General features: G+C 32.9%; 1 protein-coding gene across 2 annotated transcripts in view; it reads right to left on the bottom strand.

The window, feature by feature from the left end:
• LOC118205151 (solute carrier family 12 member 7-like) overlaps positions 1 to 27,289 on the bottom strand; it is a 430,643-nt gene that overhangs the window by 182,328 nt on the left and 221,026 nt on the right. For both annotated transcript variants that reach the window (XM_085822721.1, XM_085822719.1), the window contains 3 exons: positions 18,345 to 18,427; positions 10,796 to 10,915; positions 4,881 to 5,027 (listed from right to left, as the gene is read on the bottom strand). In XM_085822721.1, coding sequence (XP_085678847.1) covers positions 4,881 to 5,027; positions 10,796 to 10,915; positions 18,345 to 18,427 — 350 coding nt within the window. The remainder of the gene's footprint in view (positions 1 to 4,880; positions 5,028 to 10,795; positions 10,916 to 18,344; positions 18,428 to 27,289) is intronic.

Genomic DNA, 27,289 nt, shown 5'->3' with positions numbered 1-27,289 from the left:
ACTAGTTACCTAAGCAACATTCAAATGCATTGAAATTCCTACAAAGGTTTAAAGAACAACAACAAAAAAAAAAAAAAAAAAAAAAAAAAGGGTGAGGGTTTATAAAATTTTTAATTGAAAATATCATACAGCCGTCAGAGCTGTATTATACGGAAGTATTTTGAAAACATACTGAGAATTTAAATATGGAAGGAAGAAAGATTAATATTATGAAAATCATCATCTGAAATAAAACCTTAGTGCATTCGCTTGCTTTCAAAAATATGTTTTCCAATGATTAGCCATAAAATAATAATAAATTCTTAGAGTATTTTCAACTGATACATTATACAGGGTGTATCAGTGTAAAGTTGACAAACTTTCAAGAGAGATAGATTACACCTAAACGATGGGAAATCACATAGTTGCATCGTCGGAAACACATTCCTGGCACGGTAGAGACGACACAAAACGCAAAAAAGATAGGACACAAACAGTGAGACAAAACACGTTTTATTATGTTTAGTACAGGTGACAGGTGAGACCGGGCGGCTTACTAGGACTATTCGGGTAATTACGTTATGTTTTGTACAGCAGAAATCTACAAATAAGAACAAAAACAACGATCATCATTAAAAAAGGTGTTCGAAATTACGACCCCACACCGTGATGCAGGCCTCACATCTCCGGATGTAAGATCTGCATCACGAATGCAAGATGCATGACGCACGGTTTCTGCATCACGGTCCGGGCCGTAATTTCGAACACATTGTTTGATAATGATAGTTGTCTTTTTATTTATTTATTTAATTTATTTTTTTTAAAGGCGCTTTTGTTCCTGAGCGGACTATTGTTCTCGTTTTGCGATTTCGTGTTGAATCACACTGAATGTCCGTATCACTTTTCAAACTGTAGCGACCCAATATTATCGCCCTGTATTATATTTGAAGAAATTAAATGATTAACAATCTGCATAAACATATGTATGTTTCTCGCATTGTGATAAAACAACGGTACCTAGAGCCGTCCAATTTTGAATGACGTAATCCTACTGCAAATATGGGCATCTAGAAGCCCAAATTTGAAATTTGTTTTATTATCAATTTCATATTTGTAAAACATTAACGAATTTTTGATTAACATACTCAAGGATTTCAAAGTGAGCATGGCAACGTTGTACAGAAAAACATTTTTATCTTCAACGCGAGAGATTACGTTAAATTACGTCCAAATGGGCGTTTTTCTAGCGTGTTGTGTGTTACCTTTATTTATTAAATATCATGTTCTACGTACCTAAACTATAAAATTCAGCTCAACAGTAATATCGCAAATTAATTTTAAAATGAGCATATCTTTAGAATTTCTGATACACAATCTAGCGCGCTGAAGATAATATATATATATATATATATATATATATATATATATATGTATATTCTTTTTTTTTTTTGCGTCTGTGTGTACAGTGTTGCCACTGCTCGCTTTGAAATCGTTTATTTCTTAGTAAAAAATTCGTCGAAGTGTTACAAAATATCAAAATCGATAATAAAACAAATTTCAAATTCAAATTAGGGCTTCCACACGCCCATATTCTATGGAAGATTACGTTAATCAAATTTTGAAGGCTCTAGGTACCGTTGTAATTTCTTTAAATATAAGACAGGGTGATAATATTCGGCGGCAACGATTTGAAAAGTGATACAGCCTTTTAATGTTTTCGCTGCAAAATGCCAAAACGAAATTAATAGTCCTTCAGGGCAACTTGCGCCTTTGTACATAATTTAAAATCTGAAACCCTTCAGATTTTCTTTCTTTCCTTTATTTTTGTTGTACTCCAAATAATAAATATGTTTTCTCCCCCCCCCCCGTTCGTGACCTTTCTTTCTTGACTTTTGTGTAGTCACTATACCGCGCTAGGAAAGCGTTTCCGACTACGCTTTCTTAAGTGATTTCCCATTGTCTAGGTATAATCTATCCTGAAAGTTTGTCAATGCTGCACTGATACACCCTGTATATAATTTTAAACTAGGTAGCATACGACCTTAACTTATTAATCCAGTAAAACTGAGATGTGAATTGTATTTGTTTATAGAAATTTCTTTTCTCTGATAAATGCAAGAAAATATCATTGCTCTAAATGAAAAAAAAAAAAAAAAAAAAAAAAAAAAAAACCTAACATTTCGGGTTTTATAAATTATGGAATAGCGTACGGCAGAGTGAACATTTCAGATGGGACGTTTAAAATTGTAGAAGTTCATGATATATTATTAAGGTGACTAGCCGTCCCGATTTTTAACAATTTGTTTCGCGGCGTTTTAAAAAAGTCCAGATTTTTAGAAAGAATTCACGACAAGCTAGGAAACGGCGGGAGAATACGGTTTTCGGCGGCCATGTGGCTACTTCGCCAGGATATGAGTCTTATATTATTTTTGTTAATTTTATAATGTTAAATTTTAATAATAACAAATAATTGTTGACAACTGATTATCGAGAACTGCTTATCAAAGTTCGATTTGTTTGATCATTTGTTAGAAATCGACCACCACTTATTGGCATTGGCAATGACGAAAACATTTTGTAACTATCTCTCAGACGATACACATTACACTGCATGCTGGTAAAACAAGTGATGTCAACAAATCAGCTATTCAGATAATTTAGGTACGCAATTTACTTATTTCATAAACACGTAAATTTTCTTAAATTTTGGCAGTCCTTGAAAGTCGACCTTGAAAGTGACGCTTAGAACTTACGTTACAGCAAATTCAGAAGAAAAATAATACAAGTTAGTATTGTTATTATTTAGGAAAAAATATAGGATTAAAATTAAAATAATTTTTAAAACATAGTTACTTTATAACAAACAAATTAATTTAATTTTTAAACTAACAACAAAATATGTCCATGTAATTATTTACCTACTTACTGTGTTTTTAAGCAATATATATAAAAATTTATACGTGTTTGTTAAAATTTAAATTTAAATTTTTTTAATTATATAAAAAATTATAATATAATTTATAAATTTATAATAAATTAGTTCTTTAGATTTTTAACATAATAAGTAAGAAATGCAAATTCAAAGATGATCTAAGAAGTGAATTTCCTCTTCTTAAGCGATTACATGGTAAAATGTGAGAATGGTAATGGTGAATTTTCTATTTCGCCAGGCTGGAAGAATGATATTTCAAAGCTCTCGGAGACACAGAAACATAAAAGATATTTAAATATTACTGCATCTTCCTCCAAAATGCAGGAATTCTTTCGAAAAACAATTTATGGAGACGAAGAAAAGAAATTAGTATTAGCAGAAGGACTTATATGTCTTTTCATGCTAGTAATCACAATCATTCGTTCAGATGTTGTACATCACAAATTGTCCAAACGTTATTTAAAAAATCTGATGTGTACACCACATGACTTCCTTGTACGGAATATTAAATTATACGCATTTTTTCTTGCATTTTATTTAAACTTATTAGATTGAATTAAACCTACTTCGCCGACAGCGCATAAACCACAATAGAATAAATGCATTCTTTAAAATTCACTTTGTTTACCATAGCGACACTCTGGCGGTAGGTTTACTTAACAGTATTATATTTCATTCATATTATAACTCAGAATGCACAAAATGTATATCATTTAAAGAATTATCTAATCGTTGCCACATGTTCTATTCAAATACTATAATAAAGCTAGAACTATGTATAAAAGAAATTAAGCAAACAAAACAGAAACAGTTTTTCACAGACTATTGAGTATTTCTCATTTAATTAATTCAGTTCTCACTTCGAAGAAGGCAAAAATATATAAAAACACAAAATATCTATATTAAAAATTACGAAGTAAATCTCCAACGCTTATTTCCTCGAAAAAATTCCAGAAAGAATGAAGCATGATTTAATTCACAATAATAAATGAATGCGTTATCTTTGTTGTTGCGAAGCTAAGTTTCTCTAGATTGGCAACAAATCCATTAGTCTCCTGTTTCAAATGTAAACATCAATGGCCGCCATTAAAAACAGGCTTAGCGGCAATTAAACAACTTTAAAATTGCTGATAATTCTAAAAATATTGCACACAGATTTACTAAAGGCATAAAATCCTTAACCGGAAGATAAAAACAGCATAATTCAATCATTTTAAAGCAAAAAATGTACAATTTACAAACATATAAGAGTAAAGAAAATGAAATCACTGAGCCGGGTAATAGAGCGGATATATATATAAATATATTTATATACGTTTGGTGCTGCCGACTGCAACCAAAATACGAGGTGCACATCTACATGTTATAGCAGTCCTATATACAAAATTTCAACGTTCTGAGGCTACTCGCTATGCGAGATACGTACGTACGCACGTACGTACATACGTTCGTACGGACACCACGAAAAATTCTCTTCAGAATTAATTTTAAAGCAGTTTTATAATTTTTTTGAAGGAAAAGAGTATTTTAATGTGTCCTTACGTACAGATATGACGCAAAAACATCGTTAAATTGCATTCGATAGCGGTCAAATTGGATATTTTCGTTGAAATATGCTGCCTGAAACTTTTCGCGATTACAATACTTCCTTTTTACTTCGTACAAAAAAGTATAAAAAAAAAAAAAAAAAAAAAAAAAAAAACACCTGACAGCAATCTACTAAAAGAATTCACTCAAATGAGAAATATGCCAAAGAATAAAATAGCGTTCGATGAAATTTGTGTTGCTCCATATAGACCAAATTTTTAATCAATAATTCTCCCCCCCCCCCTGGTAAATGGTGTCCCGCTTTACCCATGATAAAATCTGGTCACCTTAATATATTACAAAGATGAAGATTACTTTATCTTATTATTACAAATATAAAGATCATCTTTATGAAAGAAATTTTATTTCATTAAATGCTTACCACACAGCAGCATAAGAAAACGGTGATAAAACCGACTATGGCACCCGCCGTTCCGACGATCCACACCAGACGAATGAAAAAGATGACTCCAAAGATGTTTTGGATGCATGGTAAATATACACCTGCTATTGTTCCCAGATTTGCTTTCTGCGACATAAAAAGAAATTTTAATCTATATTATATTTAATTTACATTACACTTCTATATACAGTGGAACCTCGAGATAAGAGTTTAATTCGTTCCAGCATTGAGCTCGTATAGCAATTTCTCGTATCTAGAAACAAACTTCCGCATTGAAAATAATGGAAACCCAGTTAAATCCGTTTTGCACTCCCAAAAATATCAACATCAAAATCAATTTTTCTAATAAATAACACTAGTATAAAACACAACCGTAGTTTTTCTTTATGATAGCTTTCGACACCGACCTCTTAACTGCTTCTCGTTAATCCACACCGACAGCAGCTTCTCAACATCTTCTGGGAGTTTGGGGCGGTGCTTAGAAGTAACGGTAACTCCTTTGCCTACATCAAGTTTATTAATTTTTTCTTGCTTCTTCAGAATCGTGTAAATCATCGATGTCGAAAGGTCGCAAGTCTTCGCCAATTCTGTCACTCTTACATCACGCTTGTTTATCTATGATCTCTGTCTTAATTTCAACGGCCATGGCTTCCTTATTTTTATTTGCACCACTATCTGAAGCAACTGTTTTCTTGGGAGGCATCGTGAAATAATTATTTTCACGTTAAATGTAATAAACAATTGAGTCTCAAGCGCACAAGCACGTAGATCAAAGAACACCGAGTGATCTGTCGAGGAGATTCCCCGAGTCGAGCCGAATCGGGAAATGTTGCCACGCATACCAACAACCTGGCTCATCGCTCGTCACTCGAGTCAATGCTCTTATTTAGAGACGAGTGTTTCGCTCACACTGGCCTCGTATCTTGAATTTCTCGTACATAGAGGTGCTCGTATCTCGAGGTTCCACTGTATATCAGATTTATTTTATACATTAATAAAGAGTGAGTTATATTTCACTAGAATTCAATTATTCGAATTTCAGACATTCAAAACTTCAAGTGCCCGGATGCATTATAAGCATTCTGTTCAGCTCCACGCACATAGGGAAAAAACCCCTCCTCGTGATTGGTCTTAGGCTTGAAGAATCAGCGAGGTCATTGATTTGCCCTGCGGAATCTCCTGCTATTCCGAGTTGTTGACAATCGCAGTAGGAATATCAAGGAGTCAAGAAAACATCTGCTTTTATATTTTTCTAATCAAAATTACTTGATGCTGATTTTTCCCCTTCTAAATTATTCTGGTCCTTATTTTTCAACGCAAAATTTATTCTTAAGACCTTCTGAGTTTTGACCTCTTTATTAAATTCCTACTATTAGCTCACACTCTCCCTATATCTTGTTCAAATTTTCAATCGTTAATAAAATACTTTTTATACATCCAGTCAAGTTCAAATACTTTTTTTAAAATTTGTAGTGGATGACACTTGACAGTTTTTTCACATATTAAAAATTAAAAAAATTTTTTGTATTTTTTAAAATTTTTCTTTGTTGACCTCAGTAGGAATTGCCTTAAATTTTTTTTATTTTATTAATTAATTTTCAGTCGTTAATAAAATACTTTTTATTCATCCACTCAAGTTCAAATACATTTTTTTTAAACTTGTAGGTGGCTGACACTTGATGCTAATACAGTTTTTTCACATATTAAAAAATTTTTAAATTGTTAATTAAAAAAAATTGTATTTAAAAAAAAATTTTTTTGTTGACCTAAGTAGGAATTAATTTTTTTTTTATATTACTTGTTTTGCAGAGCAAACGCATTTAATCTTTAAAGTATTTATTTTCGGCTTTCCCAGTTTTTTACCCTTTTCGTGATAATTTTAATTCTTTCGATGATGTAATGATGAGGCGCAAGCGTAATTCTGCGTATGAATTCCGTAATATGAACTTCCTCTATTCCTCGTGAATGGATATGGCTTTTGATGACATTATTTCTCTATGTTTAGGAAGCCTTGACTGTGCTTGAGCTCGATGGTACAACTCCATACTGTTTGTTTACATTTTGATAGCAGTACCGAAAAGATTATTAAGTACGTTGTATTTTTGTTGCTATGAGATTACACTTCTTACAACACTATACTGTAGACAAGTTAATATAAAATATGTGGTGATTTTGTTCCCCTAGAGATAAAAAGTATTATGTCTTCTTGTGCTAACTTCGCTACTGTGTATAAATATTAAGTGCAGAGATTTTTAATAAATGTATGCTTAATTTAAAGCCCTTCATATTAAAGGTGCTGTAATTATTAATTCATTATTTCATGTTCATGATGTATCCATTCTGTGCTGATGCAATCTGCGAAAGCATGAGACAAGTCTATTTTCGGAAATGGAGCTAACATACAAGGTGTCATTAAAAAAAATAAAGATACTGGTCCAATAAATCATTGTACGTACAGAATCAGTTCTCCGTGACATTATCTCACCTTCAAAGTAGTTCTCTTCAGCATTCACACACATTCGCTGCTGCCATTGCTGGTAACAGTTCTGTAAGGAGGGTCTTGGAAAGCCCTTTAAGGAAATGCCCCGTTTTTGCCTGAACCTCTTCAATTGATGTAAAATGGGTACTCTTTAAGACAGATTTAACTTTAGGAAATAAAAAAAAAAGGTCGCATGGAGCCAAATCAGGTGAATAAGTAGGATGCCCAATCACAGTAATTTTTTTGCTGGTCAGAAACTGCTTGACAGATAGGACCGTGTGAGCGGGTGCATTGTCTTGGTGCAACAGCCATCCATCACTCCAGAACTGTAGCCTATTTTTTTTCACCGAAGTCTTTTTAGTACTTCAGTATAGTGGTGTTGTTGAACAGTGCGACCACTAGGAACCCACTCAATCATGATGAACGTGCGTCATCTTCCACACCATCCCTTTCCCTGAAAACCGACAAATCCAACAAAATTGAAATAATAATAATATACTTACTAGCACACAATGCCTTTACACTTGGATGGAGATCGTCGTATCTTTGCTTTTGCACTAAACTGAAGAACTCAGCTATTTATATAATCTAAGCGCTCAAGATTGCTTCTGATATTAACAGCATCTGACATTAACAGAAAGATTTTATAATTTTAGTATTCCATGAAATAGGAAGCCACCTGCAGAATGCTGTATCTAAATGTTTTCGTTTGAGAGAAAACAAACGGTAATTTTCACGCTTCCGTGTCACTCATGCGCATTAAAAAACCGTAAGAATCCAGCCTAAACGTCATCACGCCAAGAGAAAATGATGTCGACTGAAAGGATGTCCAATCACAAGTACGGATTTTTCCCTATGCGCGTAGCGCGGTACAGTATTCTTATATGCTGCCGGATAATTTGTCTTTTATGGAAGCCAAATAAAATTAAGGATTTTGTTCATTTATTTACGTACTAGCAGCTTGGCGGCTAGCCTTCGTCTGGCTCTTAAATGTACCAGAAAAATGCCTAAAGGGAACACCAAACATTAAATTTAAAAACTGCCCAGAATTTTACTTTGCAGAACAACTTTATCGAAAAAACAAACAACAAAAACAAAACAAAAACAAACAACAAACAACAAAAACAAAAACAAACAACAACAACAAAAAATTTCTATAAAAATGCATTACATATAAAACATTACAATGAAAATAAGCAATATTCCCTATCACAAATATTAATTATTCTAATAAATAAATTAACCAAATTTCCGTTGCAAAATCTCAAGAATTCAAATGGTATAAAGGAAGTTAAAAACTTTGTTTCCAAGAAAAAATCATGCAAAACTTTTTATAAAATTAAAAGATAATATAAAAAAATTACAATGAAATAAGCAATAAATCTCATATTTTCAAGAGAAAACCGTCAGCAGTCCAGTATTCAAAGCAATGAATGAAAAACTGTTGCCAAAATCACATTTCTAAAAGAATAAAACTATCATCAGAAAGCAATAACCCATCAAAATTGCGCTTTGTGGATGACATCATTCAAAATATACAAACCTCTTTGCCATTAGCTAATAAAGAGAGGGGGGAGGAAATTCTGTTTGCCTCGTGAGGTACATGCGCGGCAGAATAAGAAGATTTCGATGTGCGTGTCCAAAAATCAAAAGAAAATAAGCAGCATGAAATCAGCAATAGCCCTTAATACAAAATTAATTATCCTAATAAATAAATTAATCAACTTCCCATTGCACACACACACAAAAAAAACTTTTCAGTATCTTAAAAACAGTGAAATAAGCTATGCAGATTGTCTTAAAAAGCTTTAATTAATGCAAATGTTTTCTAAAAGGAGATCTAAAGTCCAGAATCGTATGGGATTCCTGTTCAGTGTGTGTGTGTGTGTGTGTGTGTGTGTGATTATGGCAAATGGGGAAAACCACGAAAACACCCATGCAGCCAGCCCGTTCGCGGAATTCGAACCTCGGACCGAACTACCAGTGTTCAGCGACTTTACCGCTCGGCCGCTGGTGGGCCGGATTCCTGTTCAGAAATACAGTGGCATGCTTCAAGTACATTCATCCGGATTCATCAAAAATTGCCATGCAATTTAAGAAAAAGTCCGATTTTGTGTTAAAATAACTATAGCAGAACAATGCTGTATACAAATTTAACATATATCCTTAAGTCATGCTTTCGAGACATGAAAAACGCAATGTTGAATTTAGTCAATCGGTCCAGTAGAACGGGAGACATAGAACAGTTTTCCCTTTTTTTGGCGCAGTGTACATTGCTATAGTTCGACCGTCTGAAGCGCAACCCTGGTTGGCATTCTACCAAAACACATAAACTCGTCCAAAAGGAGCGGTATTATTTGCTGCGACGTGAAAGGTCTTCTCTTCTCCGGAAAGAGCTATGCTGGAGGGAAAGAAAGTCCCCATCCTTCCACCCTAGTTTGATAATAACTCGGTTCGAATACCGCATGCGTGTTTACGCTCATGGTCACGGATGAGGCGGTCGAACTATACAATAAATTAGAAATTTCTAAATGTTATGGATTTCACAGTTTAAAGATGGTCTACGGCTGTAGGGAAATGGTGGAAAACGATCGACATTTTTAGATGATCATTTAAGGGGGCTCATACACCTTAAACCCCTTATGATCTTCGAATATGTGACTGTTGCAAGAATTGGGATATTTTATTTATTTTAAAAGCAATTATTTCCAACGTTTTACAGCTGACTACAAAATATAGCTACTTTGGAAACTAGTAGCCACAAATATTTTTGTAATTTAATCCGCTTTGTGACAAAATGTTTCGTCTTGTTTCCTCCTTGTGCACATAATATTTTCAAAATGGCTAATGGTACATACTTGGAATTTAATGGAATTCTTTATATGGGCACTATTTTCTAAAGGAACTAAAAATCTGATGAATATTTTAATTTAAAAAATTTATGCACGAAAAAATTAGATTTTTTTTAATAAAATACATTTTGTAAACTCAACTCCAAGTAAAATAAAAAATTAACATGAAATTCTTAGAATTTTTGGTTTACAGTAGTTTCAAATTTTTATAAAAGCTATATATTAAATATGGAATTAAATTATCCAACAGAATGTTTTAAACTGTGCCCACAAGGTGGAAACATGATGAAAACTTTTCTCACAAAGCGGATTAAATTATAAAAATATTTGTGGCAACACAAACTTTCTTATTACTATTTCAGAAAGCAGTTATATTATGTAGTCAGCTGTAAAAAGTCGGAAGTAATTGCTTTTGAAATAAATAAGTTATCCCAATTCTTGCAACAGTCACATATTCGAAGATCATGTGGACTTTAAGGTGTATGATTCTCCTTAACTTTTGTCAAATAGAAGTGGCATATTCGAGGATTGCAAACAATTGTGTACTTGAAAAACAACAATACCTTTGGTGGAGCTTTTCCTTCCTTAGGGCCCTCTGGATCTTCGACAGTGGGTATAGCAACATTGTAATTGGCTAGAGTACTTAGAAATGTTGCTACGTGAGGTCTTTCTGCCATTTCATCCTGTAAAAGAAAAATGTGGGTAAATTATACTCAGAGAGTTTGAAATGTAAAGCAAGACAACAAGACTTCAAACTAGTAAACACAGTGTATTTCTTAATAAGCTTCCGGTGAACCTGCGCATGCGTGCGTTGATACTGCTCGCTTTTTGGTCAGCTCGTGAATTTTTACTCTTATTTATACACTAGCGGAAGTACCCGATACCAGTTAACTTAGATTGAGAGTAATGCCTCTAACAACAGAGAGAATGATACCGCTCTGATCCTTCTCTAATAACGATGCAAAAAATATGATTCAGGCATACATTTTTAAGTCTCATGCGAAACGGAAACGACATAAAAATTTCCATAGAAAAATAAGCTAATTTTCTCTCATTATATCAGCAAGAATGGCATGCAGTTTTAAATGATTTTCGTCTTTCTAATCGAATGGTCGTAAAAGCTCAAGTTCAGTCCAATATCTTACCTATATTCAATTGAAGTCGATTACATCTGGCAAAAAAATACATCATAATTGATCAGAAACTAATAACGCGAATAAACAAACAAAACACACAAACAGACATTCTTCTTTATATGTATAGATTTTTGTGAAACTTACGAATTTTGATTAACAACTACGACATGAAAGCGAATGGGGTCCTTGGTTGAGTATGGAACTCGGAATTTTATTGATGGGAGAATAAACAACCCGAAAGTTAAATTTCTGCAAAATATCTGCAAAATATGTTAACTTTCGGGTTGTTTATTCTCCCATCAATAAAATTCCGAGTTCCATACTCAAGGACCCCATTCCGGATATGAATTCCTGGGGTATTTATAGGATTCCTTGCCAGTGTGGTTTAATTTACATTGGCCAAACTAAGAGAGCCTTAAAATTTCGCGTCAAGGAACATGAGGCATATGTTAGAAAAAAAGAAACACAGAAGTCTTCTGTTGCTCAACATTGTTGGTCCGAAAACCACACTTTCAGTTTTTCTGCTGCCAAAATTATTCAAAAACCATCTTCCATTGGAGAACTGGATTTTCTAGAAGCATTTCACATTCATAAAAATCTTTCTGTTCTAGTTAACGATCCTAATTCCAATCCAAATTTGCCTTCGGCCTTTAAAGAAATTATGTTTTAGTTCTGGTTTCACCAACAGATGGCGCCACTTGCTTATTCTTGTCCAGGTTTTCTTATCTTATCTAATCATTATTTCCTATCTTGTTCTTTTGCGGTTTTGCAGCTGAAGGTGGTGGTTCGATAAAACCATTGAAACTAGTCCTGTGAAAATTTTGTAACTATAACGCTGATTTTTGTTGTTTGACTTCTGAATTAGTATTTATTCGGCGTGTTATTGTGTCTTAAGTAAACGATTATTAAACATTTTATTAAATGGATGTATTATATTAAATGTATTATATAAATATATTATATTAAATGTATTATATAAAAACATTATATTAAATGCTTAAAATGGATGTATACAATTGAAACTACGATAATGTATTATCGTATTCATTAGATTTCATAATTCATTAATTGAATATAACCATATAGTTCAATATGGTAATACTGAACCATATTTAAATTGAGGATTCGAAAAATTCAAATTATTCTTACGAAAAAAAAACCAAAATTTCGAACTTCCGAATTCCGAATGTTTTTTGAGATTAAGGAGGATTTTGTGCTATTTTTCTTTAATAATGGTAATATAATATTCTTGTGTATCAGTTTAATATATACCTATATGAGCCTCAGATTGTAGTTGTTTTCGTTTCTGTGCTTGGTCACTAGTATCAATATAGAGTCGTATTTAAACCTTTCCGGCACGCTACCTCTTAAAGTCGGAGTTTTGATTTAAAAAAAAAAAAAAAAAAAAAAAAAAAAAAAGTAGGCAGTCTAATTAGGTCTAGAGGAGTACACAAGTAAAATTTTGTGAAGATAGCACTTATCGTGTTAATTCTGTGGGTGTGCTCAAAGTGGAACAATGACTGAATAGAGCTTCGAAAAGAGTACTGAAACGAGCATTGCTGTCAATGAACTCACCGATGAGATGCGGAGAAACAGAGAATACAGAATCTCAGTTGTTCTAGATGATCCGTGAGCCCGGCCTGGGCACACCTAGGGTTCGCCGTTTGTTTTAGGCAAGATTTCAAGGTAAAAATTTAAAACTAATATAGAATAAGGAGATTAGCATACAGCCAAAAAATAACATAGAAATTTCTTTTCAAACAATTCCTTTTATACCCTAAAAAAAATCTGGAAGATTTCTCTGAAAAATGAGGGCCTTAAAAAACTAAACATGGCTAAAATATATGGACTGGTTTGTGTTGAGCTGCCATCTACTACAAATAAAAAAGGTTCAGAGTAACCTATAAATCCTTTTTCATTCAATTTTTCTGTGCGTACAGAAGGAAATTTTTAAGTATGCCCAGACCTGACACACTGTGCCGCAAAGGGTTAATGAAGCACTGTTAATTTTTGTGACACTATGCAGTAAGTATAGGTTATAAAGTACTTGGTTGAGCACAACGAGGGCGCCATAACAAAATATTAAACCTGTCAGTACGCTGGCAACTGGAAACCCCTGATTTAGACACCTAATAGGCAGCCACCATTACCTCCTATGAAGGGACTAAAAATTTATAATTTATATCCATGCCTTTTCCGGGAGCATATTTCGTAAGTGTACATCTGTATCGCCACCGAGGAATTGGCTTCTAAAATGGACCAATGGGATTTTAGTAATATTTCTGTCATTTCATATCATAACGTATTTCTCCCGCTTTCTTAGCATGCCTTCGTAGTGTAGTAGTCAGCACCCTGGGCGCGTATTCCAGAGGTCCGTGGTTCGATTCCCGGCGCAAAGGCGTTCTCATTTTTCATCACTCCTGCTTTAAAAAATATTTCGTGTCTCTACACTGGCACCCGAACTTAAAAAGGGGCCGAATAATGATTCTCCACTCCCACGATTTGGCGATTCGGTCCCCTAAAATCCAGTCGCCATTTAAAAGGGGAAGTGTATAAGGTATTTCTTCCGTCTTCTTAGCATGCCTTTGTAGTGTAGTGGTCAGCAAGCTGGGCACGTATTCCACAGTTCCGTGGTTGGATACCCGGCAAAAGTGTTGCTCATTTTTCATCACTTCTGCTTTTAAAAAAATACCTAATATCTGTACAATATGACCTTTACCGAGCTTTAAGCAAGATGGTTGAAAATGTTTTGCCGCGCAATTTAATGTACAAAATAATTAACGCATCGTGGAGTTGCCTTGTGAATTCCACGATGCTTTAATTATTTTGTACTAGGTTGTCAAACCTTGTGAAAATGTTCAGTACGAAGTAGATCAAGTGTAAGCATAATTATATACATGTAAATAGCAGAAGGTCTTAGCATTGTTTACTGCAATTTATATGAAAAAAAGGTTATAAAATAATAGTAAATGTTCAGTTTTATTCAAAGTGAACTTTTATAATTTGCATTCGTACACATTTAGTGTGTTAAATTTCACATTAATAACTGTTCACTCTTAAACATACGTATAGCGTATTTACGCTAAATACAAGGTTGTTTTTTACGATTTTGATTAGCAACACTTTAGTCTAGCAACTCATGCCACGGAATATAAACGCTGAGTCGCACAGATAACTTCAGTTGCGGCTCATCCATGGCTCTTGAAATACGAAATATTACTGAAAATTAAGTGCAACAAAATTAATCATATTAATTTAAAAACGTTTTGTATTGGAGAATAATGAGAAAAATTAACTTTAAAATTCAAATTTTTTTTAAATATATATTTTTATTTTGTTAAACTTTATTTTTATATCCTTTATAAACAGCGTATTTTTAAAAAATCTCATTTTAAAATTAATTTCTCATTAAATGCAGATTTCAGATTTTCCTTCAAAAAGGGTTTACTTTCGTGTAAAAGTTTTTTTCCCCTTTTCTTTGTATTAACATCCTGAGAGCACGGACGCGGAAAGGCGACAATTTCTTATAAAGTATCTTTCTGAAGAAGAATTTCAACAAAAATATAGTATTTCGGTGATCTTTCAATAATTGTACGGTACTTTTGTGGTGTTATAAGGTATTTCTTCCGCCTTCCTAGCGTGCCTTCGTGGTGTAGTGGTTCTGCGTGCTGTGCCGGTATTCCAGAGGTTCGTGGTTCGATTCCCGGCGAAGGTGTTGGCTGCTTCCAATTTACCTAATGTCTCTACAGTGTGAAATAATTTGCCATTACCAGTCAAACGGCTACTCACGGAAGCTATTTGAAAAGGTGAAGACGTTTTTTGGGGCTTAATGCTCTTTAACTATCAGGACGATACGAGGTGAGTCGTATATAATCAGACATAAAATTTAAACAGACTTTTATTAGCTATTTCTAGCAGCTTTTGCAAAATTTAAATTGATGACATAAATTAAACGTAATTGTTCTCGAGCAAAATGCTTTGAAGCAAGCTTGCCTTGATGCTAATATTAGCAATAATAACGTAAATGTCAAGCCTACAAACTTATGGCAAAGGAATGGATATGACTAACTTTTAGAACATCTTATCAGGCATTGCCAATAATTCTAGGTATGTCCTTCATTATTATTATTATAAGGGACGTAAGCAAGCAAGATGACAGCAACACGATGGGTTCTGGCTAAGATTAAAAACTTACTTTTTAATTATACCCATTGCCATTCAATTTAGGCAAACTTCCTGTTTTAAGGGAGCCTCACAATGAGCCAAAAAAAGAAATAAGATAGCATTTAAAAACCAACGGTTATTAAAACTTAATAGCTATTGCAAGCTTATAATGCGACATCCTTTTTATAAACAAGCATTTGTTGTCCTAGAAAGCCCTTGGACAAAAGGTCGTTAAATTTGTAAAATTAGAAATTCTGTAGAAAATATCTCTTTTGTAAAAGTATGCAAGCGGTATATATACTCCATATTAGTTTAATTACTTTCATTTGCTTTTCAGTTGTACACTAGTGGGCTGTGGCCCCAAAACAATTTATCAGTTCTGTGTACACCTGAAAAGAAAATGACTAAAAACATTTCATTATGAATGAAATCAGTTCATTCTTTCCAAGCAACAATCTATTCGTAAATAATTTTTATTGCCAAAAAAGAAAACAAAAACTTTTGACACTTCAGGTTACTATTTATGACGTCATGATTTAAATGTAATGTAATATAACAATATTTTCTCATCAATAAAAGAACTAGCGTGGCATTAATAGATCGTGTCAGTTATACTGACCTGAAACAAAAAAGTTGCCAAAGGCACCTATTTATTTAAAATGCTGACATTAATGAAAAAAAAAAAAAATCTGAAATGTTTCAGATTTTAAATTGCGTCCAAAGGGGCGTTTTTTTAACGTTTTGAGTGTTACCTTTATTTATTAAATATCATGTTCTTTGCACTTAAACCATAAAATTCAGTTCAAGAGCAATATCGCAAAATAATGTTAAATTAAGCATATCTTTAGAATTTCCGATATACACAGTCTCGCGAGCTGGAGATAAAAGTATTTTTTTTCTATATAACGTTGCCATTTCTCGCTTTTAAAGCATTGAGTTTGTAAATCAAAAATTCGTTAAAGTTTTACAAAATATAAAATCTATAATAAAACAAATTCCAAATTTGGGATTTCAGATGCCCATATTCGCAGTAGGATTTCGTCATTCAAAATTCGATGGCTCTATGTACCATTGTTTTATCACAATGCGAGAAATAGACAATCATTTATGCAGATTTTTCATTATTTAATTTCTTCAAATATAATGCAGGACTCTAACATTTTGTGGCAACAGTTTGAAAAGTGAACCGACGTTTATGAGTCCGACGCAAAATCGCAAAACGAAAACAATAGTCCTTCAGGGACAAAGCCCCTTTGGACTGAAAATGTTCGACATACAATGACGTCACATGCAATCGCGTACTTTCTCCAACGTCAGAATATTTCCTTATATAATAATTATATGTTTAATGTTTGGCACTACTATTTTTATTTCCTATTTTGTAAAACTTACAAATTTTTTGTTAATAAACTCTACTATTTGTAAGCGAGCAGTGGCAACATTTTTCGAAACAAAGCAGATCTTCAGCGCGCAAGACTGCTGCCACTCAGAAAAATGAGTGCGAAAATTAGTTTTTTCGGAGTTTTTAATTAATATCTCGGCTGATTAAAGTCATGGAAGCAATCAAAATGGCTTCCCACGAATTTTTGGAATCGGAAATAATATACTTAGTGTTTGGCGATGCTATTTTTATTTCATATTTTGTAAAACTTAAAAATTTTTTACTAAGAAACTCTACGATTTGAAAGCGAGCAGTGGCAACACTACTCGAAATAAAGTAGATTTTTATCTTGACATGCGAGAGACTGTTGCCACTCGGAAAAATGAGTGCAGAAATTAGCGTTTTCAGAGTTTTTAATTAATATCTCAGATAATTAAAGTCCTATGGAGATGACAATAATAGAAATGGCTTCACATGAATGTTTTTAACCCAGTGGTACCTTTTTGAAGCTCAACTCCACACCATTCCGGAGGAGATAATGCCACAGACAAACAAACGGATGCGTTTAATAGTATAGATTCTTGCGACTTATGAAACCACGTCATATTAATATTTAAAGCCACAATAGTAGATCAGAATATTAGACGTAATTGAATTTTAATTATTTACCCAAGCATAGAGTTATATCTAATGAAAACTGGTGCCAAATATTCACCGATGAACATTCTAATATTTACCTTATTTCAATGACAATAAATAATCTTTCAATGAATTTACATTGAGAGCATATTATTAGCAAAGGTACTGTTTTTTAATTTATTTTTAATCACGTCAAATAATAGTTAGCAGAACGCTCTTTATTATTCGATGTTCATACGACCCCTACCCAGGGACAGCTCCGCTGTATTCACCACTCATTGTTCGAAACGGCGTTGGAACTTACCTATTATTCGTAGTAATATATCGCTTTGGATGGCAGCTCTAATGCGGTTCTCCAATTCCAATAATATGGCTCAATAATTCTGAAAAATCTCTGGCTTTAGTTACGACATTAGAAAAATTTAGCTTCTATTAGATCGGGGAACCGGAACGGCCAAGGAAAGTCCACCAAACGACAAACTAATCTCCGCGAAGAGATATAAAGCAAGAAAAGCCTTGATATCGTTGCCGTTTTATTTGAAATAGATTTTAGCGAAGCTCAAAGGTCATCATGTCAGCTATTAGAGAAAAGAGATAAAATGATAACCTATTAGTTAAAAAAAAAAAGTGACGTGTCTTCTGCCAAGCAGTAATATGTGACATACATTATTGTGATCAGAACGCTGCCCCATCCTTATATTAAAAGCTTATATTAATAAGTATTATTAAAATAATTGTAGCAGAAAATAGTGAAAATATAAGAGAAAATATTTCTCAGAGTACTGAACTTACGCTATAAAGATACAGGTTCTTATCGAAATTTCCAGCCTCTTTATCTCCACTCGCAGCATGATCGTCAGACTGATGGCCATCTCCTGTCAAAGAAGGATATCTTATGAATATTTCAATGACTAAAATTTAAAAGACATTAAATTAAGAATTTAACTATATCATCATAGCTACTGTACAGTTTGGCTATCTTGAATGCTATCCAGAAATGTAAGAATATTAATTAAAAAAACTAAAACGAAAAGAAAATCTGAAAGCGTTCAGATTTTAAATTACGTCCAAAGGGGACTTTTTTACATTTTGTGTGTTACTTTATTTATTAAATATCGTGTTCTACGTAATCAAACCATAAAATTCAGTTCAACAGCAATATCGCAAAATAATTTTAAAATGAGCATATCTATGGCAATTCCGATACGCAGTCTCGTGTACTGGAAATAATTCCCTCCCCCCATACAGTGTTGCCATTGCTCTCTTTGAAATCGTTTAGACTTTTATCCAAAAATTTGTCGGAAGTGTTACAAAATATTTAATGGCTCAAGGTACCGTTGTTTTATCACGATGCGAGAAACATACATACATTCATGCAGATACTTCATTATTTAATTTCTTTAAGTATAATACAGAGCTCTAATATTTGGTGGCAACAATTTGAAAAGTGATTCGCCGTTCACAGTTTTCAATGAAAAATGCCAAAACGAAATTAATTGTTCTTCTTGGCAAATTGCCTCTTTGGACTAAAAAAATCTGAAAGCTTACATTACGCCCAAAGGTACTTTTTTTTTAACATTTTGTGTGTTACCTTTATTTATTAAACAGGATGTTCTTTGCACTTAAATCATAAAATTCAGTTCAACAGCAATACCATAAAATATTTAAAAGAGAATATCTTTAGAATTTTCGATACACAAGCCCCCGAGCTGGATATATAAATATTTTATATATATATATATATATATATTTGTACAATGTTGCAATTGCTCGCTTTGAAATTGATGAGTTTATTAATAAAAAATTCTTTAATGTCTGGCAAAATATGAAATAGATAATAAAACAAATTCCAAATTAGGACTTCTAGATGCCCATATTCGTTGAAGGATTACGTTATTCAAAATTGGATGGCTCTAGGTATCGTTGTTTTATCACAATGCGAGAAACATATAAACATTTATGTAGATTCCTCATTATTTAATTTCTTTAAATATAATATATGGTTGTAACATTTGGTGGCAACAGTTTGGAAAGTGAATCGAAGCAAAATGCGAAATCGAAATTAATAGCTCTACTGGGCTAACGTCTTTTGGTATAATTATATGGGGGAACTGTAACTGAGTAAGATTATATTAAAGCGCCATCTAGACAAGCACGTGTTCATCATCCACACTTGAATATTTGAGCTCTTAGACACTAGTTCAGGTTTTATCGCCTCTTACAGCGATTTCAGCCAGACTTACGTGTAAGTATCTTTATGGTATTAATGGTGACTCTTCCCGGCGTTACTTAACGGTATTATTTCGAACAACATGAAAACTAGGAAAAAAGGCAACCAGAGTGCGAAAATGAACGAAGTCTCATCTCATTCTTCAGTTTATCCACCAAACTCCCCCATTTGGAGATTAGAACGTATAAACTTCTTAGAAACTGATAGAGAATATTAAGAAAATTATCAATAAAAATTCCACTCCACGTAACTGCCCTTCTAAATGCTTAAAACTCAGGAAATTAAAAAAGATAAAACTGAATGGCGAACGTCAACCAAAACCTGCAGAGCAATCACTAATTTAACTACGAAATCTGATATACCACAGCACCATCACTGAATCAGAATCTTTCTCAAAGGTTTCCCGATAATTAAAGTAAAACCGAAGAAAATAGAAAATCATAAAATTTTACAACCGATATGCTTTCTTGAATTTCACCGCAATTCAGCAGGAGAAAATATTCATAGACTCATTCATATTTTCGATTTTATCATTATCATTCGATTTTATCATTATCATTGAAAAATACACCCTCAAGAAAAGACCCGTCCAATGCTATATAATTGCCAAGAGTTCGGCCATTCGCAAAAAAATTGCTTTAAACAGACTAAATTGTTAAGGTATGTGCCTACATAGGAAGCACTTTTTTGAAATACATAAAATTTTTAATAAACACACATGTTTTTGGGTAAGATGGGATATAAAACTATGAATTTAAATGGGATTTTACAGAACTTTTTATTAATTTTTTTTAAATATACGCAATATTTAGTAAAATTTGAGTGAAAATTTTCATTTACGTCAGATCTCCTATGATAGATTCTAATGAACATAATTCAACAATCTTTACACAGTATATAAATAACATACTTACCTGTGTTCTGTAGCAAAAGATTTGCTGTAGTTCTAAAATTTTTTGACATATTCCAAACTTGTTACAAAAACTCAAAATTAAAACATCCCGCGAACGGGCTGGCTGCATGGGCGTTTTCGTGGTTTTTCCCCATGTGTAACGTGTATACGAGCCAGTTTCCGTTAGAGAGTCCTCCACGAAAGGCATCCCTCCCCTTAGGCAGATAGCCCTAGTGTGCTTTGCCGTATTCTCAATACACCAAAATTAAAACAAAACAGAAAAAAAAAAAAAAAAAAAAACTCCTCTTTTCTTCAAAATACTATCAATAAATAAATACAAAGAGGTCAGATTTTGCTACAGAACACAGCTAAAGATGAATAAAACATTTTGGCAAAATTTCATTTATATTCTAAATATATTTTGAGAAATTAACGTAATTGGAATCAAAAGTAAAGAAAAACACAGTTTCTCAGAAAATGCATTTAAAGACTTTAATACATCACAAAAAATTATGTAGCCATTTTAGACTTTTAAAACTCGCCGTATTTGTATGTTAGGCCCTCTTTTGCTTTATTTTTAACCAATTTTGACTTTCTTTTAGCATTTTCTGAAAACCTTCGTTGCTTGTAGAGATTGGCGTTTCGATTTCTGAATTCGCTGTTTGTCTATTCTCACGTAGTTTTAAGTATAATGGGATTAATTTATATTTCTAGATGCCTGAAAATAGGTAAAAATCCTAAATATCTTGAATTAAATAATAATACAGCAATATGTACACCTAAAAGCGATGTTCTCATTCAGTTGGACAAAAGTTTCTTTAGGTAAAATAGTCCTCAAAAGGTTATTAAAACACTCATTATTGTTTTGAGTCTTCCCATGTCGGCATTTTATCAGCAAAGTGTCCCACAGTGAAAGATATGTTGCTTTTACAGCATTCATACTGTTTAATAATTAGAAAATAGCTGTTTAAACTTATTGTTTACATTTTTACGGCCATTCAAATGTCAACTTCCGGCATCAAAAATTCACTTCCGGTTTATTATTTATACTATAACTTTGCTTCTAGTTATCGTAAAAACAAAAATAAAGCATTTTGGGAAACCTAAATGTGTGGCCTATAAAATGAATTAATAAAAATCTAATGTGCACACCACATGTCTTCCTTGTACGAAATATTAAATTATACGCATTTTTTTCTTGCATTTCATTTAAACTTGTTGGGTCGAACTAAATCTACTTCGCCGATAGCTCATAAACCACAATAGAATAAATGCACTCTTTAAAATTCACTCTATTTGCTTACCATAGCGACACTCCTGGCGCTAGGTTTACTTAACAGCGTTATATTTCGTTCATATTATAATTCAGAATGCACAAAACTTATATCATTTGAAGAATTATCTAATCGTTGCCACATGTTCTATTCAAATACTATAATAAATCTAGAACTATGTATAAAAGAAATGAAGCAAACAAAACAAAACAAAACAAAAAAATAGTTTTTCACATATGATTCAGTATTTCTCATTCAATTAATTCAGTTCTCACTTCGGGACAAGGCAAAAATACATAAAAACTCAAAATATCTATATTAAAAGTTATGAAGTAAATCTTAAACACTTATTTTCTCGAAAAAATTTCCAGACAGGATTAAGCATGATTTAATTCGCAATAATAAATGAAGGCGTTATCTTTGTTGTTGCGAAGCTTAGTCTCTCTAGATTGGTAACAAATCTACTATTCTGCTGTTTCAAATGTAAACAAGCATGTCCGCCATGTTATTTAAAAATTAGGCTTGAGCGTACTTAAATAGCTTTTAATTTGTTCATAATTGTACAAATATTGCTTTCAGATTTCTTAAAGGCATAAAAACCTTAACCGGAAGATATGAACATCATAATTCAATCATTTTTAAAGCAAAAAATGCACAATTTACAAACATATAAGAGTAAAGAAACTGAGATCACTGAGCCGGGTAACAGAGTGGATATAGTGTATATAAATAAATTTATATACGTTTGCTGCGGCCGATTGTAACCAAAATACGAGGTGCACATCTGCATGTTATAGCACTCTTATATACAAAATTTCACCGTTTTGAGGCTACTCGTTTTTGAGTTATGCGAGATACATACGTACGTGCGTACGTACAGGCGCAGACACCATGAAAAATTCTCTTCACAATTCATTTTAAAGCAGTTTTATAATTTTTTTTTGGAGGAAAAGATTCTATTATTCTGTCCTTACGTACAGATGTCACGCAAAAACATCGTTAAATTTCATTCCATAGCAGTCAAAATGGATATTTTCGTTGAAATATACTGCCTGAAACTTTTCGGGATTACAATACTTCCTTTTTACTTCGTACAAGGAAATAATATTAATAATAATAATAAATTTTTTACCAAAACGACGAATTTAGGGTAGGCACATACCTTAAATGCACCGGTAACTACAGAAGTAATACTTGCACTTTTAAAGAAGGAAAATCAGAAACCTCAAGAACTTCTCAAGAACACGTATCGTTTATCGTGGTTGCGAGGTTTACAAAAGAAGATTCGAATAAACAGAAAAAACAAAAGAAACAAAAGCTCTACCACGCCCACCTACAGATGAAGATTTTCGCACTCCGCTCCCGAATCCAAATCACAGTAAAGTCTTTAATAACCCAAAAGCAAATTACAGGGCTGCTTTAAAAAATACTTTTAATCCAGAAGAGGAACTCAGAGAGATCCTTCAGATTCTTCAAGATCCTAAGGTTTTCAATCTCATTAATCCACTTAAGAAATTGCACAAAAACTTCGTACCTCTCGAAATCCCACCCATTAAATGTTACTGGCATTTAGAACAGTTGAAATTTTTGATGAGATTCTCTGAAGAAAATTAATCTCCAGCAGAAGTATACTGTATGATCCATTACTTCAAATTGTTTATAGACTATCTAAATTTTGTAGCATTTGCGACGAGCCTCACGTGACTTCTCTGCTAACTTTGATTGGACGATCAGTTTCAACTTCTACCTTACTTGTAATAATTTTCACGAATTATTCTGGACTTTTATCTGCGACTTGCTCATTTATTTTACTTTCTCACGACATCTCCTTCAAGGAGTTGTGCCTGATTTTACTTGATTATACCTTATTTAATCTCTACGACTTTTTAATTTTATGATTCTTGACATTTTCGCCAGATGGCGACACATTTGCGGACTTCTCAATTTTAAATTTCTCTTCACTATAACCAGATGGCGACACTCATGCGGACTTGGACTACTAACTTCTCATGAATTTAATACGGCTAAAACTCAAGAATTTTCCACTTATAACCCAAGTGGATTTCCTTTCTTGTTTCACTACGACTGCCCCAGTAGGGGAAATAATTGTGGAGTTAAGAAAGACTTTCGGGCCGAAGACTCGTCCCCACCATAATTCAATTCAATTAGCACGCATTCAGACGGGAGCTGAGCGATAGTGAAGACAGACGTGTTCAAAATGTTTTGACGATTATTGTTTCACATTCCTTTTCATTCTAATGTAAATAAATAATTTCTAGTTTAGCAATAACTTGATGTGTTACAGTGGTTATTATCTTAATACTTATTCATCATAAACTATACTCTACCAGAGTCGTAGCTAGGGTTTTCAGCGCCCCCCACTACTTGCCAAGGATGGAAAACATTTAAATTCTAAAATGTCGTAACATCAGTTTGGCGCCCCTTGGATTCTGCGACCGGGGACATATGCCCCCTTGCCCCCCTCTAGCTACTCCCCTGTACTCTACCATTCTCTACAACATACAGAAACAAAATTCTTGATCAATAGATCATGATACGGTTGTCGTAAAAACTGAGCCCACCGAGCGGCGTAACAGAGTGAAAATTTATATATATATATCTGGGTATATGAAGATATGTGTGGATAGCTGCAGAAATGAAGTGAAATAAATTTAAAACATCAAAGTTAAAAGTAAATTGGAGTCAAAACAAGGCAATTCCTCAACAATATTAATAATTGCAACCGTATATAAGAGGTTTAAAACAATATCAAATCAAATCAAAATTAAAATAAGAATCCATAGTAGTATAAATTCGATAAATAAATACCCAGAAGGGAAAAATATACAAGATAGTACAATTTAAAAATTAATCTCCTCTTACTGAAACTCCAATTCAGAACTTATCAGGGGAAAATGAATGAAGCTTCATAAAAGTCGATTAATATGTTTCGAAAATGCGTCGTTCTCCTGGTTCATTTGAGATCAAAAACCGAAGAATCAATTAAATTTTCATTTAAGACATGAAAATTCATATAAAAACCAAAAAAGTGAATTTCAAACGTACCAGCATTTTCCCTACACGCGTTAGGAACGCTTGGAAAAAAGAATAAAACATAACGTTGTTTTCAATTGACTACAAAATAAATAAGTAAATAAATAAAAATAAAAATAAAATTTTCCATTATGTAAAACGGCGATTTAAAAAAAAAAAAAAAAAAAAGCCTAAAACCCATTATACGCAAATCCGAAATTAAAAAGCAAATAAAGAGCGAAACAAATGTACTTTAAACTAGTTTGTCATTTAAAAAACTATCAAAAGTTGGTGGTCCTCGGTTTTATATATATATACGAGTATATACTATACTATATATATATATACTATATATAGAGAGAGAGATACACGTTTGGTAAAGGCTGATTGAAATCAAAAAAAAAAGGGGGGGAGGTGCACAACTGCATGTTATAGCAGTCCCACATATAAAATTGCAACTATAGGTAACTCTAACGCTTTCAACTACAAGGCTACTCCTTTTTACGTAGGTAGAGATGTCACGAAAAAATCTCGTTTGAATCCATTTTAAATCCATTTTACTACCCGTTTTGGTTTCGTTTGTAACAATTCTGCATGAAACAAATACAGCTTATCAAAGAGTAAATAAGGTGGAATGCAAGAACACAATTTTGATGCAAACACAAGACTGATTAGTTTCATAATAACTTTCACCGTACTACTTTCTTTTCTGCTATCAAGAATTTTTACGGAAAATTCGGAAACTGAAACTAGCTTGTTTAAAGCCACCGGTGCCCTCTGGCGGTTTAAAAACTGACTCGTTATCTTTTGCATTTCCTGAAGGGATTTGTGGTCCCCCTATCATACATAATACCACAGAACCTTTTCTGAAACTCATATTATTCTTTCCGATTTCTTCTCCTCCCCTAATCAATAAAGGTACTTCCGCTTCGCAAGCTGTGCATCGATCGTCGAGAATTATGTAAAGGTGAATTTTTAGAAAATTAATTGCTCTTCATAAATCCTCCGGCATAGCTGTGAATTCAACAGTTTCAGATGGATTATCAGAAAGTAAGCGATAAAGAATTAATTTTTGGAGTTAATAAAGAAGGGTTTGTGTCTCATCGTTCTAAATTAACGTAAGAAAATGAGAAAGAAAACCATTAAAATAATGTAAATTACTCTATTCTTTATCTCTATAAAAATGCGATATCACGTATATATAAGTAGGATATCACGTATCACTTCTCCTCACCCGCATTAAACACAATTCGTATATTAAAACTGTGAGTTTAAAGCTATTTGTGAAGATTAATGTAGAATAAAAGAATTTCTCATGAATATGGCATTCGTTAGATTATTAATGAATGAAAAACGAAGAAAATTTATGCTGTTAAAATGCGACGGAAACTAATGAGAATTCAGCTGTTAATGGGGAAAATCAAGGAGAAGGAAACCGATATATTTGTCGAATTGATATATCTTATTTGCAAAACAAATATCTCTGAAACTCGACCTTTCAATTTCGCTCTTCTGAAAGAAACTGCAGGAAAATAAAGTCAATTTTCTTGCCTTATCGAACTGAAATCAGTTTATAGATATGTGAAGACAATATCTGATATGGACACCACGTGATTTCCCTGTACAGCCTGTTAAATTATACACATTTGTGCTGCATTTCATTTAAACTTATTTCCTCGAATTTCGTTTGAGATATATTTCTAATTCAATCAATTCAGTTTTCATTTCACGAAGGCAAAAATACATAAAATTTAAAAACATTTTCGTTAAGAATTGCAGAATACTGAAAAAAACTAACACATCAAATGCAGCTAAAACAGTTTTTTTTTTTACAATTAAAATTAAGGTTATTACGCAAAATCAAGATATTCGGCCAGCGGCATAAAACGGAAAGTTAACTTTTGGTCACACTCAGCAAAACGATGCTGAAGTTGCTGCACAAACTCACTTAATTTACTATTCAACTAAGAGTTTCAAATAAATGTAAACAAATGGCACCCTCGTTAGGATTATTTCCACTTAAACGCTTAAATTTTTTATAATACTAAAACTATTGCATGCAGATTGACTTTATCGGAACATAACAACAACATAATTCAATCACTTTTAAAGCAAAAAATGCACAATCCACCAACATATAAGAATAAAAATTACACAGCCGAGCAGCACACACATATATATATAGACAGAGAGAATATTACAAAACAATTTTTTTAAAAAACAAAATATAATCAGCAAGGATTTTTGTGAAAGCAAGATTTTAATTGATTTTAGTATTCCTCCTCCTGACGTCCTGGAACTGAAGTTG

The sequence above is a fragment of the Stegodyphus dumicola genome, chromosome 1 (assembly GCF_044657685.1).
Source record: "Stegodyphus dumicola isolate Sdum_Otavi_A_Nest chromosome 1, ASM4465768v1".
In the NCBI taxonomy this organism is placed as follows: domain Eukaryota; kingdom Metazoa; phylum Arthropoda; class Arachnida; order Araneae; family Eresidae; genus Stegodyphus; species Stegodyphus dumicola.
The sequence above is the reverse complement of the archived record's forward strand: the minus strand, read 5'-3'. Positions and strand labels throughout refer to the sequence as shown.